This window comes from Dendronephthya gigantea, unplaced genomic scaffold (assembly GCF_004324835.1).
Source record: "Dendronephthya gigantea isolate DGI-Jeju-01 unplaced genomic scaffold, DenGig_1.0 000056F, whole genome shotgun sequence".
NCBI classification, from domain to species: domain Eukaryota; kingdom Metazoa; phylum Cnidaria; class Anthozoa; order Malacalcyonacea; family Nephtheidae; genus Dendronephthya; species Dendronephthya gigantea.
Genome location: NW_021163066.1, coordinates 821,123 through 837,724, shown reverse-complemented (window position 1 = coordinate 837,724; position 16,602 = coordinate 821,123). Strand labels below are relative to the sequence as shown.

The 16,602-nt window shown below is 34.2% G+C and overlaps 2 protein-coding genes and 2 long non-coding RNA genes across 5 annotated transcripts; 1 reads left to right on the top strand and 3 right to left on the bottom strand.

Annotated features, from left to right (window-relative positions):
* Positions 1-2,411: 2,411 nt before the first annotated feature.
* Positions 2,412-4,173, bottom strand: LOC114529504. The gene is made up of 4 exons (XR_003687638.1): positions 4,155-4,173; positions 3,678-3,777; positions 3,198-3,297; positions 2,412-2,538 (listed from the first exon to the last, which is right to left on the bottom strand). It is a non-coding gene; the product is annotated as an uncharacterized LOC114529504 (long non-coding RNA).
* Positions 4,174-4,767: 594 nt separating this feature from the next.
* Positions 4,768-6,471, bottom strand: LOC114529444. Of its 2 annotated transcripts, none has more exons than XR_003687620.1 (4): positions 6,148-6,471; positions 5,820-6,082; positions 5,089-5,174; positions 4,768-4,878 (listed from the first exon to the last, which is right to left on the bottom strand). It is a non-coding gene; the product is annotated as an uncharacterized LOC114529444 (long non-coding RNA). The 2 variants fall into 2 exon arrangements; XR_003687621.1 differs by having other exon boundaries at positions 5,820-5,938.
* Positions 6,472-8,869: 2,398 nt separating this feature from the next.
* LOC114529453 (proteasome subunit alpha type-1-like) lies at positions 8,870-13,043 on the bottom strand. Its single transcript, XM_028551263.1, has 14 exons — positions 12,985-13,043; positions 12,319-12,363; positions 12,019-12,063; positions 11,860-11,916; positions 11,638-11,741; positions 11,447-11,535; positions 11,161-11,231; positions 10,998-11,081; positions 10,818-10,863; positions 10,156-10,235; positions 9,976-10,047; positions 9,456-9,503; positions 9,321-9,374; positions 8,870-9,083 (listed from the first exon to the last, which is right to left on the bottom strand). Exons 1-14 carry the CDS (start codon positions 12,985-12,987, stop codon positions 9,036-9,038), a joined length of 846 nt encoding a protein of 281 aa, XP_028407064.1. The 5' UTR covers positions 12,988-13,043; the 3' UTR covers positions 8,870-9,035.
* Positions 13,044-13,381: 338 nt separating this feature from the next.
* On the top strand, positions 13,382-16,479 carry LOC114529431 (coiled-coil domain-containing protein 112-like). Its single transcript, XM_028551237.1, has 13 exons — positions 13,382-13,565; positions 13,642-13,763; positions 13,846-13,935; positions 14,020-14,095; positions 14,179-14,350; positions 14,434-14,526; positions 14,702-14,851; positions 15,181-15,306; positions 15,441-15,536; positions 15,757-15,903; positions 15,990-16,085; positions 16,159-16,280; positions 16,388-16,479. Exons 1-13 carry the CDS (start codon positions 13,468-13,470, stop codon positions 16,419-16,421), a joined length of 1,422 nt encoding a protein of 473 aa, XP_028407038.1. The 5' UTR covers positions 13,382-13,467; the 3' UTR covers positions 16,422-16,479.
* Positions 16,480-16,602: the final 123 nt, after the last annotated feature.

Sequence of the window (16,602 nt, the reverse complement as noted above, 5' to 3'; positions counted from 1 at the left end):
GTGTCTCAATCCGAGGACTAACGTATCAACTCCTGGCAATGCAACAAAATTAGCCTGAAAAATTTCGGTGTGATTTGGAAGGTTTAAAACAATTAAAAGACTTCTCTGCCTTTGCAAAAGACCGTAAATTGAAAAAAATTTGAAACATAAAAAACAAAAACAAATTATCGCCTTCAAAAGTACCTGAAAATTGAAAGAAAAGCACAAGAAAAAAAAGTTTTAAAAACACGTGTCTTCTAAAAAGCCTGAAAATGAAGAAAGTCAGACGGAAAAAAAGTAACAACTTCCCGCTTTTAAAAAACTCATGTTTACTTACCTTAATTTTTTTCACGAAAATTTGACAGGGTGATTTTCTCGAGAGTGAAAAAATTTAATTTTTTTCACTTTTTTGAAATTCTCTAAGATTTTTTTTTGACAAAGATGTATTTTGTCTTGGGCTACCTGTGTCTGTCTTGGGCTACCTGTGTCTCGCTTGACACAGGTAGCCCAAGACATAGTACTTGTTTCGATTTTGTAGTTTTTTCTTCTATTTCTCTAGTTTTTTTTCTATTTTTCTAAATAGAAAAAAATAGAAAATAAACTAGAGAAATAGAAGAAAAAACTAGAGAAAAAAACTAACTAGAAAAAAAAACTAGAGAAATAGAAGAAAAAACTAGAGAAAAAAACTAGAGAAAAAAACTAACTAGAAAAACTAAAGAAAAAAAAAACTAGAAAAAAAGAAGAAAAAATAGAAAATAAACTAGAGACCACAAGACAAAAATCAAGTTTCTTCTTAAACTTTTCAAAAAACATTTAGAAAATACTTAGAGAAAAACATTAAGAAAAAACTAGAGAAAAAAACTAAGTCAAAAAATAGAAAAAAAACTAGAGAAATAGAAGAAAAAACTAGAGAAAAAAACTAACTAGAAAAGCTAAAGAAAAAAAAAACTGGAAAAATAGAAGAAAAAATAGAACATAAACTAGAGACCACAAGACAAAAATCAAGTTTCTTCTTAAACTTTCAAAAAACATTTAGAAAATACTTAGAGAAAAACATTAAGAAAAAACTAGAGAAAAAAACTAGAAAAAAAACAAGAGAAAAAACTAACTAGAAAAATAGAAAAAAAACTAGAGAAATAGAAGAAAAAATAGAGAAAAAGAAGAAAAAACTAGAGAAAAAAAACTAGAGAAATAGAAGAAAATAGTAACAGGTTTAACTTAAAAAAAATACAAAAAAATACTAAGAGGTTTAATTTAGAATCGTCAAGTCACACAGAAGAACTTGCAAAATAAAAACACTAACACCATCAGACGAAAAAGGTTTATTTCTTAAACTTTACAAAGAAAAAAGTTAAAAAACTAGAGAAATAGAAGTAAAAACTAGAGTAAAAAAAAACTAGAGAGAAAAAAAAACTAGAGAAAAATAACTAAGTAGAAAAATAGAAAAAAACCCCTAGAGAAATAGAAGTAAAAACTAGAGTAAAAAAACTAGAGAGAAAAAACAACTAGAGAAAAAAAACTAAAACTAGATAAACAGAAGATAATACTAACAGGTTTTTTTTTAACTTAGAAAAAATACTAAAAAATACTAAGAGGTTCAATTTAGAATTGTCAAGTCACACAGAAGAACTTGCAAAATAAAAACACTAACTCCATCAGACGGAAAAAGGTTTACTTCTTAAACTTTACAAAGAAAGAAGTTCTCTTTATAAATCCAAGTTTTGAAATAAATCCAAGTTTTGAAAATTGTCACATAATTCATCACATTTCACAGTAAAATATATTAATTAATGAATCTGGGTGCCTTTCAACTTTCTTCAACACTAAAGTAAAAAAAAGAATTTCATCAAAAAAATAAGAGAAAATATATTTAGAAAAAAAACTAATACTAAGAAGAAATTAAAGAGAAAAGAAGTATAAGAAAAAGCCAAAGCAACTGTCAAAATCTTTTCAATTGTGAAAGCACAAGGAAAAACATGCAAAATCGAAACAACAAACACCACAAGACAAAAATAAAGTTTCTTCTTAAACTTTTCAAAAAACATTTAGAAGCAACTGCCAAAATCTTTTCAATTGTGAAAGCACATGGAAAACATGCAAAATCGAAACAACAAACACCACAAGACAAAAATCAAGTTTCTTCTTAAACTTTCCAAAAAAACATTTAGAAGCAACTGCCAAAATCTTTTCAATTGTGAAAGCACACGGAAAAACATGCAAAATCGAAACAACAAACACCACAAGACAAAAATCAAGTTTCTTCTTAAACTTTTCAAAAAACATTTAGAAGCAACTGCCAAAATCTTTTCAATTGTGAAAGCACACGGAAAAACATGCAAAATCAAAACACTAACACCACCAGACAAAAAAGGTTTACTTCTTAAACTTTACAAAGAAAAATTTCTCTATAAATCCAAGTTTTGAAAATTGTCACATAATTGATCACATTTCACACATGTTATCACACACTAAAATATATTAATTAATGAATCTAGGATAGGGCTGAAATAATTCAGGTTCTTCAGGGGTGCCTTTCAACTTTCTTCAACTTCATTCATTCTAAAGAGAAAAAGCATTTCATCAATCCTTTTAGGCAAAAAGTGGCAGCAAAGTTTGTATTTTCAACCTGACATCATTATTAAAAGATATTACTCATTATCTTACTTTAGTCATCTTTCATGGATAGACAATACATTCATGAATGCATTCTGTTTTATGCCAATTATATTTTTGCAATTTTCAATAAAAAGAATGTGCCACATAAATATATATTCAACCCAGACATATGTCACTATTCAATTTGAACACAGAAAAACTGGGCATCACCCTTCTGAGTACCACAGAATATAAATCACAAGGAAATCAGAAAAATTTCTCCCAAGTTTAAAATAGTAATTGCTAGTCTTTTTCGTGGATTAATTATTGTCTAGTTTTTCGTCAGGTATTCTATGGTTACTCGATCATCCCTCTATATATAACTATGGTTGCTACATTTATTCAAAGACCAGCACAGGAATTTATTACTGGTGACACATAGTGAGTATAGAAGCAAAGTTCACTTAGTCTGACGATTTTCCAAAAAAGATCTTAGTTGCAGCAAATCCCCCCTTATACTAAATAACAAAATATATATCTGGGCAGTTGATATGTATTACAAGGTCACTACAAGAATTTCAGCTGCAAGGCTAATATAAATTTTGAAGCAATAATCGAATTACCTCTCTACAGAAATCTTGTTCAATTCCAATTTTCCTCTGACAGTAAAGTTCATATCCACAGCAGCTCATGTGGCTGGTTGCACTCTTGACCAAGGAAAATCTTGAATATATAAAGAAGACATTATTAATACAAAATTCCATTTTCAACTATCTTAATTATTGTCTAGTTTTTCGTCAGGTATTCTATGGTTACTCATCATCCCTCTATATATAACTAGGGTTGCTACATTTATTCAAAGACCAGCACAGGAATTTATTACTGGTGACACATAGTGAGTATAGAAGCAAAGTTCACTTAGTAATCTTAACAAAATTTGTGACTGCCTGACGACTTTCCAAAAAAAAGATCTTAGTTGCAGCAAATTCCCCCTTATACTAAATGACAAAATATATATCTGGGCAGTTGATATGTATGATAAGGTCACTACAAGAATTTCAGCTGCAAGGCTAATATAAATTTTGAAGCAATAATCGAATTACCTCTCTGCAGAAATCTTGTTCAATTCCAATTTTTCTCTGACAGTAAAGTTCATATCCACAGCAGCTCATGTTGCTGGTTGCACTCTTGACCAAGGAAAATCTTGAATATATAAAGAAGACATTATTAATACAAAATTCCATTTTCAACTATCTTAATTATTGTCTAGTTTTTCGTCAGGTATTCTATGGTTACTTCATCCCTCTATATATAACTATGGTTGCTATATTTATTCAAAGACCAGCACAGGAATTTATTACTGGTGACACATAGTGAGCATAGAAGCAATGTTAACTTAGTAATCTTAACAAAATTTGTGACTGCCTAACAATTTTCCAAAAAAAGATCCTAGTTGCAGCAAATTCCCCCTTATACTAAATAACAAAATATATATCCGGGCAGTTGATATGTATTACAAGGTAGTGACAAGAATTTGAGATGCAAGGCTAATATAAATTTTGAAGAAACAATCGAATTACCTTTGCACAGTAATTTTGTTCACTTCCAATGTTCATCTGACAGTAAAGTTCATATCCACAGCTCATGTTGCACTCTTGACCAAGGAAAATCTTGAATATAAGAAGACATGATTAATATAAAATTGCATTTTCAACTATCTTAATTATTGTCTAGTTTTTGGTCAGGTATTCTATGGTTATACTTCATCCCTCTACATATAGCTATGGTTGCTATATCTATTTAAAGACCACCACAGGAATTTATTACTGGTGACACATAGTGAGCATAGAAGCAATGTTAACTTAGTAATCTTAACAAAATTTGTGACTGACGTTCGTCTTGATAACTGGCTGTTGAGATAAACGTTAATGACAAAATGTTCAGTTCTGCTTCAGTCTATGGGTGCGGAAATTGCTCATGACATAAATTTTCAGTAAAAAATTATCACCATTGCAGGCAGAATTAAGCTCGAAACTTTAGATAACCTTGTACGCAGAATATTTCATATTGTATATGGTTTTTTGTTATTTCTGGCCGACAATTAGCAGAAGGCACACAAACATCAAAGTAAAATACTTAACTTTGACCAGACAGCACAACAATCTTGCTCAGAAAGGTCCGCGAACGGTCCACGTGTATGGTTTTCTTTGGCATCGCCATTTTGAATTTGGCCGGGCGAGTCTTGAACTGATTTCATCTTTTTTCTCTTCACGTTCATCTTGACAACTAGCTGTTCAGATAAAACTATATACAACGAAAAAAAAGGGTTCGGCTCAGCTACACTGTACTCCTTAAGGAAGGCCTACGGCCTTCCCGTAGATTAGTGTAAAGGCCTACAAGTGGGAACTAGTCAACTGGCAGCGTGCGGGGGACCAAAACGCTCTAGGCAAACGGTCCCCCTACTGGGGTCGGACAAAGCAACCGCAGATTACGCATATAATCGCCGGAACCCACCTTTTAGTCAACGGCGAACTCCTTCTTCCTCGAACAATCTTCAATCTTGCTGAGCTTCGATCTTGCTGTCCACCTTCGATCGCCACCTATTCAAAGAAATTTTTTTTTAACGTTGAGATTAGTTTTATAGGCGATAATTACCATGTGATCATAGCAGATCACGTGGTATGATAATGTACGACAACATGCCGATCAACTCCGAACATCATCGTGAGCGATGTTACTATAAACGAATCACTAAAAGCCTAGAAAAAAGTTGTCCTTCCCTATATTTCAACATTTTAAAAGCAGTGCATTCTAGTTTTGTTTTGAAGAACATTTTTTTTTTGCTTCTAGTTTTTTTTTGTATTTTGCTTCTAGAATTCTTTGTATTTCTGATGTCAAACAATCCTGTACTTTTTGGTATCATAAATATAAGCTCCTTTGTTTTGGAGACATACAATAGTTTTTTTTATATTTTAGCCAAAACATATAGCAGCAATTACAGATTCACTACGTTCATTCTCATCTTGATTCACAAATTTTTAAAGGACTTGAATCGATTCCATGCGGTCTGCAATAGCTGGGCGAACGTCTTACACCTAAAGTCAGTCAAAGATTGTTGTATCTCAATTCTTTAGCTTCAGTGATAAACAACATGAAGAAAAACATCACTTAATCACAGAAAACAACACAGATCAGTATACCATGAGAAACATTAAAAGGCCTTTATGATCTCTTATAATAATTACCTTGGCAAACATTTTGCAAGAAAACTCTCACAAAGTCCAGTTAACTGATAACACTAAATGACATGCCTCCGAATAGCTTTTTTTCTGCTCCGAGAAGGTCATCGTTGGCAGTTCCTTGGCTAGCAATAATAGAACAAAATGATTAGGACTCCATATTCTGGATGGCGTTGGCCTTGCAGCACTTGTCCACAGGATGTAAATTGACAGTCATCTCGGGCAGTCATCTCGGGCAATCATCTCGTGCAAAGTAGAACACAATGGAACTGCAAACATGAAATATTGAAGATGATAGGAATCTTCGAAGTTTACTGAATCATCAAAGACTCACGGTCGAGAATTCCAGAGGCGAGTTCTTGCCGTCGAGCGAGAGATTTTCACTTCGTCTACCCGGGAGCTTCGCCGCCGCCTAAAGATATGTTTGAATGTTTTAGGTTAGTTTGAGTTTGGTTGTGTGGTTGGTTGGTTCGTGTCAGCATTCGTTGTCTCGTCCTGTTTGAGGTCGAAATTTACCGACCGTCGATGTGACCTCATCTTGCTGATGTGTGTCAACGAACGAGATAGAAAAGTCTTCCAAGTAACATCATCTCGGGCAGTCATCTCGGGCAGTCATCTAAGGCAGTCATCCCGGGCAGTCATCTCGGGCAGTCATCACGGGCAGTCATCACGGGCAGTCATCTCGGGCAATCATCTCAGGCAGTCATCTCGGGCAATCATCTCAGGCAGTCATCTCGGGCAGTCATCTCAGGCAGTCATCACGGGCAGTCATCTCGGGCAATCATCTCAGGCAGTCATCTCGGGCAATCATCTCAGGCTGTCATCTCGGGCAGTCATCTTGGGCAGTATAGTGCCTTTATATATTGTTAGGATAACTGGTGAAATTTGCTTCTATGGTCGCCCTATGTGGAACTAGTAATAATTCCTGTGGTATAGTCTAGCTTACAATAGATAAAGCAACCATAGTTATATAAAGGGATGAAGCAATTATAGCATACCATTGGAACATTAAAGAACCTCAAAATTGAGCAAAATGGTAAGTTTTTCAGCTGTTCAAAAACGGTCTCAAAATGCTAAAAATAGCTTCCTAAGACTACTATCTTTCATTTTAGAGCATATTTGGTTGGTTTTTGGAACATTCAAAAATCGTCAAAATTGAGCAAAATGGTAAGGCTTACCCCTCTTACCATTTTGGTCAATTTTGACGACTTTTTCAACTGTTCAACAACTGTCTTAAAATGCTAAAAATGGCTTTCTAAGACTAATATATTTCATTTTAGAGCATATTTGGTTGGTTTTTGGAACATTGAAAAATCGTCAAAATTGACTAAAATGGTAAAGCCCTTAGGTAAGGCCCTTACCATTTTGGTCAATTTTGACGACTTTTTCAACTGTTAAAAAACTGTCTTAAAATGCTAAAAATGGCTTCCTAAGACTAATATCTTTCATTTTAGAGCATATTTGGAACGTTGAAAAGTCGTCAAAATTGACCAGAATGGCAAGGCTTACCCCTTACCATTTTGGTCAATTTTGACGACTTTTTCAACTGTTCAAAAACTGTCTTAAAGTGCTAAAAATTGCTTCCTAAGACTAATATCTTGCATTTTAGAGCATATTTGGTTGGTTTTTGGAACAGTTGAAAAAGTCGTCAAAATTGACTAAAATGATAAGGCTTACCCCTTACCATTTTGGTCAATTTTGACGACTTTTTCAACTGTTAAAAAACTGTCTTAAAGTGCTAAAAATGGCTTCCTAAGACTAATATCTTTCATTTTAGAGCAGATTTGGTCGGTTTTTGGAACAGTTGAAAAAGTCGTCAAAATTGACCAAAATGGTAAGGGGTAAGCCGTACCAGATATATTTAGTGTATTATATTACAAAAACACTACAAGAATTTCAGTTACAAAGCTAATACGAAATGTGTATAAGAGCAATTGAGTTACCTCAGTGCAGAAATCTTGTTGACTTTCAAACAGGTTTCTAAGTTCCAATCAATGTACGTCTGATAGTAAAGCTCATATAGACGGCTCATATTGCACTCTCAGGAAAATCTGGAATATAACAAGAAGACACGAGAACAAAATTCCATTTCGAATCATATCTGAATTATTGTTTAGTTGTTGGACAGGTATTCTATAATAATTTCATCCCTTTATATAACTATGGTTGTTCTATTCATTGTCAGAGCACCACAGGAATTATTACTAGTTCCACATAGGGTGACCATAGAAGCAAATTTCACCAGTTATCCTAACAATATATAGTGGCACTTTAAATCTAATTGTGACTGCCCTTATTTTATTTCCCTAAAAACATCCCCAGGTATAATAAAGTCAAAGTATTAAAATATTAAACAACAAAATATATAATTTGCCATTGAGATGTTAAATCATTCTCACTTGAATCTTTATATCAAGGCAATTGATATGATTTCAAAACCACAATAGTTTCAGTTACAAAGCCGAAATGAAAGTTGAAACAATCAAATTATCTTGGTGCAGAAATCTGACTAAAGAGGTTTTCAATTAATGAACATCTGATAGTATCTCATATCAATGACTTGCATTTCTTCTCTCACTCAGGAGCAGAGAGAATAGCATAATCGTCTGCATGGTAAAAATCTCCCAGCTGCAAAGTAACCTAAGTTCTTAAAAATCCCAACATTTACATCATAGAATATGGTCTAAGCGACCTCATAGAATTGGTCTAAACGACTTCGCTGCGAAAAACATCGTGAGCTATGTGAATCAAAAACAAGGCGAATTTCAGAAGCTCATCACTGAAAGCTGATGATCACCCCAACCTTAACCACAACACCCACCCCAACCCAAAAGAAAACCTGAAACTCAGGCACAACCTCACACCCTCACCCAAACACCCACCCACCGAAACTTACCTCAACTCAAACCCGATAACCAATTCTGTATTGAATTTTGAAACAATACGCTAACCATACTTTTGGCGCATATATTCTTAAAGAAACAAAATATCTCTACCATGGACGAGCAAGCTTCACAAATCAGTTCTTGCTATTTTAAATTCTCCGTACGCTAAACTTCATAGAAAATATTTACTATTTTTCGGGCGTAGCGTAAATTCCTAGCATATTAAGTTAAGAGATACACGCATTTCTCGAAGTGTCAAGGATATGGGTACTGTGGCACAGAATGTTTCAAATGTTTCAAGTTTCCCTCAATTCGGTGTAGAAAGATTGTAAGTAAGCTATGCAGTGTCCATATCTTTATCCTCGCTGACACCAGTCCCACCAGCCTGCAAACAAGATATATGTTTTAATGAACTAGAAACTTTTGAAAGAAAAACACTATTTAAACACTGGTGGGAATTGTGGTATGCAATGAAATGACTACTACGTCATCGTAAGTGGTAATTTCGTACATGAAAGCAAACAGTACAAGGTTAAAGATATTGACAAAATTTTGATCGAGGCTGCAGCTGTTAAGGCCTTTTTCCTAGAAACACAGGAATTACAACAAAATTGTGTCTTACCGGGTCTTGTTCCATCGATGCCTCGGCTCCCGGTTCCCCAGCTTCATCTTTTGCCTAAAAAAGGCACACAAAAAAGTCATCACCACCACAATTTTGCGACTGATATCATGTATCTTAATGCAACCTTCACCTCACCTCTTCTCTGCCTGCTCTTCCACCTTTCAGATTGTCCAGTAGAGCAAGCTGTTGCTTGAAGTCAAGGTCAATAATCACCGCTTGCTGTTAGAATTATGCGCAGAAACTCTTCACTTGCAACAATGTGTTTAGACACACAGTCAGAGTCCTAAGTTCAAGCTCTTGGGGTAACCCCTTCCCTCATCTACTTCAGGAAATCAATAATTTATCAAGAACGCTATTAAATACTATTAAAGTAAAACTTGGCTACTTTTTCATTAAGTTTGACTCATGGTTGAATAAATTGAGTTTAAGACACAAGTTTTATCATCTACGAGATATTTCAGTAATGAGTTCTGAAACTCTAAGAAGTCACCCAATGATGCTAAAAAAATGTTCACATTCACCCTTGTTAAAAGCGCCACCTTAAATGGAGCCTCACCATTGGTCCTAAGGGCTAAAAAATACTCTAACATTTTGGGACATTTTTTTGTTTAAATGTTTAACAAACAGGTGACATAATAATGGATAATAAGGATACATATGGCTCAACAGCTTCGTCATTAAATATTTCCAACACATTATCCTTTCCAACCAGACACACTGATGAGTTCTAAAAGGTTAAGTTTTTTATGAATATAAATTTATGAATATGAATCTAAAAAAAAATTAAAATGATTCACACAAGAGCACATAGCTAGAGCAAGCATAATATTGGTACCTTTGTAGTTAATTCTTGTTCGTTGGGTAATGTTTCCCTTAGAGCAGTCAAACCATGTTTTATCAGTTCTTCTGGGGTGCCTTTTTACAAAGAACACAATTCGATATTAGGATTATAAGGATTTAGACTAGGTCCCTTGTTAGAATGAGGGATAGGATTTGGATTATGGCTCTGGTTTGAATCAGGATTAAGGATTAACTTAAAATTAATTGTTATTAATATGGATTAATTTACCACCAGTCTATCAAAAAATAAATGTAATTTTTTGACAATGAATTATATGCTGTGGTTCGGCCCCGCATTTGTTTTTTAGATTGTTTCTCCAGGTAAAATGCTTTCTTTTCATAGATAATTTTAAGGCAGAAAAACAATTTTTAGAGCAGTTGAAGGTTTTTCGTTAGATGCAAGAAGGAACCAAATGATTTGAAGTAAATTGAGTCACAACAGAAATACAAGTCAAGAGGGGTTGAACTGACATATTCAGCATCAAATGTGGTATAACAACTGCCTAAATAGACAAAACACTTCTCGACGTTTCGACCTGAGGGCCTTCGTCAGATGAGTTAGCATATTCAGTGTATCGTCTTCGTCATATTCATTGTGTGCATTTGTTTTCTTATAAATAAACCAACTCAATGTTCTATTTTCATTGTTGAACTTACAATTAGGAAACTCATCCAACATCTTCTCCAAGTACGTTCTTGCGGACTAAGAAAGAATTAAGATTAATTTTCATTCACAAGTTTTATAACCTTTAGACAAATAGTTCAACACAAATCAAACGCTACCTTAGAAATGTTGCGCAGTCAATTGGGTGCTTTTATATTTTTGGAAATCTTTACCTGTGATCTAGCACCGATTGCCATACATTTGCAATCGAAAAAGTTTGCAGAAGGGCATGTCTGGTACAAATGAGGTCCAGCGTCCTGCAAACATAGAGAACATACAGTGAATATGTGAATACTTTATGTGAACGTTTATTGCATGCACAAAATACAAGCTTACATCATATCCAGCGATGAGTAAACCGACTCCATAAGGACGTCGACCATACATCTGCGTTTGTTGTTGCATTTCTGTTTTAGCGTCAAGGAGTGAACTGATATCTTACATCAATCTTCTGACATGAACTTAATACTCCCTCAATAATTTGAATGTTAGAGGGTTAGCTAGCATAACTCAATGGGTTTCAAATGTTTTTCAGCTTATGAAGTTAATACAAAAAACATATGAACACAAGGTTAACTCGGGTAACATTTCATGGGTTTTTTTCACATGATCTAAAGGATACTATCACCAATAGCCCCGACCAGCCTTGCAACAGGGAGAGGTGTATCGTATATAAATTTAGAATCCAAACATTCAATTCTCATGAACTTACTAAAAAAACAAATCACAGTGGCTTCAATAAAAATACTAATTTATCGATTTGTTTTGTGATTGATTCATGAAAAATAAAAGAGTCAGACTTTTGAAACCAACCTAAGCAACCTTGCATCTGCTGTTAGACCTGCGATGGATATACCAATGTGGTCATCAATTGGAATTATCTTCTTTTGATGTGCTGATAATTCTGAAGCAGCACGCTAGATAACAGATACAGGTACAAGTGTTTATAGTAACACTGAAGTATCATTAAACATTACCAAGAGGTTATATGACTAAGGTACTTAAAAAACTACATAGCCAGTAGTTTAAACAAACCTTCAGTGCAACTAATACAACATGAGTAGACGACTTTATGCCAATGGTTGCTGAACCCTAGGGAATAAACCAATAAGCTTAGTTTTCACTAGGTTTTGTCTCAGGTCTGAAGCTTACCAGAATGAAACAGTAATGTGTCAAATGTTTTGGAGACAATACCTGTTTCACTGCCTCCATTGCATACTCTATTTGATGTATTCTTCCCTAAAAAACAGAAAGATATGATATATATTATTTGATTTGATATGATACAATATGACATATGATATGATATATATTATATGATTTGATATATGACACAATATGATATGATATATGATGTGTGATACAAAGATATATGATAAAATATATATCTAATATATTATATATATGATATTTAATATCTGATATTATATGATATAATATCTGATATGGTATGGAATCACTCTACAAATAATCAGTTAATAATAAACCACACACCTGTGGGCTCCAAATACTGACATCATTATCATACTGGTTTCGAAACTGTAAGAAAATACAAACCAATATTTGAACTGCTTATTGAAGTTATATAATATATGGTCAAGAACTTGAAAAGCTCTTAAGACCTGTTTACACTTGCAATTTTATGTGCAATTTTCTTCTTTTGATCCATGTGAACGAGTGATTAGTTACGAATGCTCTGATGCGTACAAGCTGTTATTTAAACATCAGTAACTAGATCACTCATTCACATCAATTAAAAGAAGAAAATCGCATAAAAAATCGAAAATTGAAATTGCATACTATGGAAAAGGTAAACCTAAACATGGTGGTATGGTATATACATGGTATATTACACACACAGTGGGGATTTGAGGGGACTTTAGTATGACCCTCATATACCGAGCAAGTGTTCAGCATACAATAAGGTAAAGGTGGCTGACAGCTTAAATGCAGCTTAAAGTAGGTTGAGAACAAGGGTCTATAAAATCAGTAACATGAGCACATGACTCAGCAGTCACTTATGTCTTTATATAAAGATACATTAATCAGATATCACGGAAAAACAGCATGAAATAAACATTTCGATACAACTATCATAGTTTATGCTCTCACTTCACAAATTTTCAGCACAAAAACAATAAAAAAAGAAAGAATACTCACCATTTTTGTAGCTTGAAACTTTGTCAAATTGTATAATTTGTACACCACACTTCCACGCTTCGAGGTCTGAGACCAAATTTCATTCAACAGTCCAGTTAAGATTTAATGATCAGTTTTGGTCGCCAAATTGATTTTTATTTAAAAAAACCCTGAAGCTTTCTCATTACAAACTTGTGAAAACTGCAGATAATAAAAGTATGCCTTACAAGAAACAAAATATTCTATGTTCTCAAGGCATAGACCCAATTTTAAGTTTGAAATTCAAAAATTCTCATCGGTTTCATTCTTCTTCTATGCTGACCGTATATAGCTCAGTGCCGTAGAAAACTCACTTGGGCCAACATGAAGTATCCCGAGTTTTCTTGAACAAGAATCACGATCTCAAGTTTCCAAGATGGCCGCCGTCCGAGGAGCGGTTATCAATATTTATGAAGTTTTGTTTTGATTTTTTAAATAATTGTCGCGAGTTCGTTGAAAAGAACTATGAAGAACGAAGGAGGGGATACTCATGCAGCTTCTGGCTTGTCTGAGCAGCAGAGAAAGAAAAAATATTTCGAAGAATCCCGCCAATTTGAACACAAGTAAAATGAAATAACTTTTTATATAATAATTTTTGATCGGCTTCTTTGAGTCATTTATGTGTTTGCTATTGTATAGAGCTGTTGCTGTTGAGAAGGAGTGCAATGGTGTGATCTTTAGCAAGAGAAGTGAGTTCAGAAGAGATTTCCTGAGTTTGGAAGATGCGAACGAGCAGTATCGGAGAAGTGAAAAAGCTGAAAGTAATTAATATTGCTGAAAACTACAAACTATAAAGACTACAAAATTTTACACCATTCTTCGATATTCTCTTGCATCTTTCAGTTTTGAAATTGAAGCAACAGCTAACAAGAATTAAAAGCAATGTTGAAAAACTACAACATAGCTTGACTGACGTTAAACCATCAGCGAAATGTGAGAAATATTCTCTTTGTCTAAATCCAACATCATCACTCTGAATTTTCACATTTGACAAATACAATTTACCTTCATTATCAGTTGTTGAGAAGTTGAAAGAAATCATGGAAGATATTGAAAACTCAATAATGAATTTTAAAAAAGAACAAAGAGAGAAGTAAGCTTTGTTTTATCATTTATCGAATGTGAATACGAGACGATGGTTTACTGGAGAAGTTCAATTGTATTTTATGGTCACAGATTTGAGGATCTTTTGAGAGAGGAGAGGGTGATTATGCAAGAACTGACAGCTTCTGAGAAAAAATTTGAATCTTGGTCTCGACTTCCAGCTGCAGCAGTAGAATCAACCAAAGCTGTGAGAAAGGCAACAAGACAGTCAAGCTCAATGCCACCGGCAATTGCAGCTTTTGAGGTAAGAGAAGTTCTTTCTGGAGCATGTTAAAATAGATTACCTAGTAAGCCTAATAACCTCCATGGTATTTTATTCTTCCTTAGCGTTTTCTGGCACAGACAGGTGGGCATCAGGGAGGCTGGGACGACTATGATCATCAGGAATATCTGCGGATGAAACAGCAGAATAAAACGAAGGTGAGTTTATAGTACCACCAAGATATGAATTAGCAAAACAATCTGGTAACATCTTTTGGTAATGGTAACAAATCAGGCAGCATTACTTTTGAATGTCAAACACCAGCCAATTTAACTCTACTAGGATACTGTCTGACTGTGTCAACATTTTATCCTTACTTTATTAATTCTCTAGGATAAAGATGCATTCATCCATTCTGCGCTGAGCAATCTTCCTGGGAGGTCTTATGACGATGTTAGACAGCATGATGATTGGTACAGTGAATATTTGATATTGTTGGACAAGAAGAAAAAAGCAATCCAAGAATGGAAACATCATAAAGATGTGAGAACACTTGAAATAGAAATATGGATTTTAAAAGAAAATAAAACTACTAAGATTGAACTCTTGTTCTGATACTCCTTGTACTCTCAATAATTCTTTCAACTCTCTTGCAACTTTTCATCTTCCTTGCAACTCTTTTTAACCATGTTGTAACTGTTCTTGCAACTTTCTCCAACCCTGGTAAACTCTATAAACTCTCTTCTATCAACTCTTCTGCATCTTTTGTTCTTTTTTGACCAAAGCACAAGAGTTGATAAAACTCTTGTAGTGCACTTACTTGCAACTCCTAACTTGCTATGAGACAAAAGTGAACAAACTTCATTTTGCAGACAGAAAAAATGGACAAGCTATCTAATGTGGATGAACATGAAAAATCAGATCTAAAGGAGAAAAGAAAGGCAGAACTCTATGAGAAGGAACGCCAAGAAAGACTGGCAAAACTCGATGAATGGAAGGTAACTACAGGTGTACTTTTCATGTGACTGTTGAGATGTTAATATTCTTTAGAGAACTGTAGTTGGTTTGTTCAGAGATTAATGCAAAAGGCTTCCTTTATTGCCTCATTGGAAATCTACACTTTCTTTCAAAGGTTCAAAGGGAAATCGAAAGGACAAAACAAGAAGAAGAGAAAGTGAGAATGGAAGTAGAAGCGATGAAAAATAAACAAAAGGAAGATAAAAGAAAGGTGAATAAAAAGCTGTCAAGAGTCAATACTTTTACTTACCCAATTCAATGGTAGTCATACTAACTCTCCTGAGGAAGCCTTTAAGTCAAAACGTCGAGAAGTGTTTTTGTCTATTTTAGTTAGTTGTAATATACTACATTTGATGTGAAGTTGTCTGAAGACGCTGCCAACTGCTTCGTAGGTATATTGACCTAGTATCATTTCAATTTTATCCTAATAGCGTGAAATCAAGAGTCAGGTGGAAGAATTTGCCCGACATCGCGAGGAAGAGAAGGAAATCTTGCGAATGACCGAGGAGCAGAGAAGAAAAATGGAAAGAGAAAATAGAAAACTGAGCGCTTCTGATATTGCCAGGCTAAAAGAAAGGGTAAGATGATTTTTTTTTATACAAAACAAGAAACCTTTCTTAGCCAACCTTTAGATAAGAATTCCACGGAAATTTTTGTTTACCAGAATGAGAAGCTTGCTATGGAAAGAAAGACAAAAATTGAAAGCAAAGAAATAGAAAGGGAAGAAAAGGAGAGGCGTCTGGAGAAATTAAGAAGCCAGGTGAATCCTCAAGGCAATATGTAATCATTTGAGACTTGTGGTGAACAGCTTACATCAATTTCAACGTTTTTAGGTCGAAGTTCACGCAAAAAGAGATCCATCAAGATTACTGAAGCTCACAGAAGGTTTAAAAGAACGAAAGAAAGCCACACCACAACCTGGGTCGGGTGCTCCAGGAATACATATGCCACACAGGTAAGATAATAGGAAGAATATGAACGTAGCTTTTTGGATTCTGAAATAGAATGTGAACTCTGAAATGAACTGCATCCTCTCATATGTAATTACTTGTTTTGATATAGGGCTGTTCCAACCTGGAGGCAAGGAATGTCATGAAGCATTTGAGAAAATTTCAAATTTTATTTTACAAAATCCAACATTATACCACTATTTCGTGTAAAAATATTTAATCGTATCTTTTTTTTAAAAGTAAATTGAAAAAAACAGTGTATCCTATGATTCGCGCGCGTGCGTTGCTTTTCAAATTAACATAACCCGCGCAAGTGTACAAAGTAAA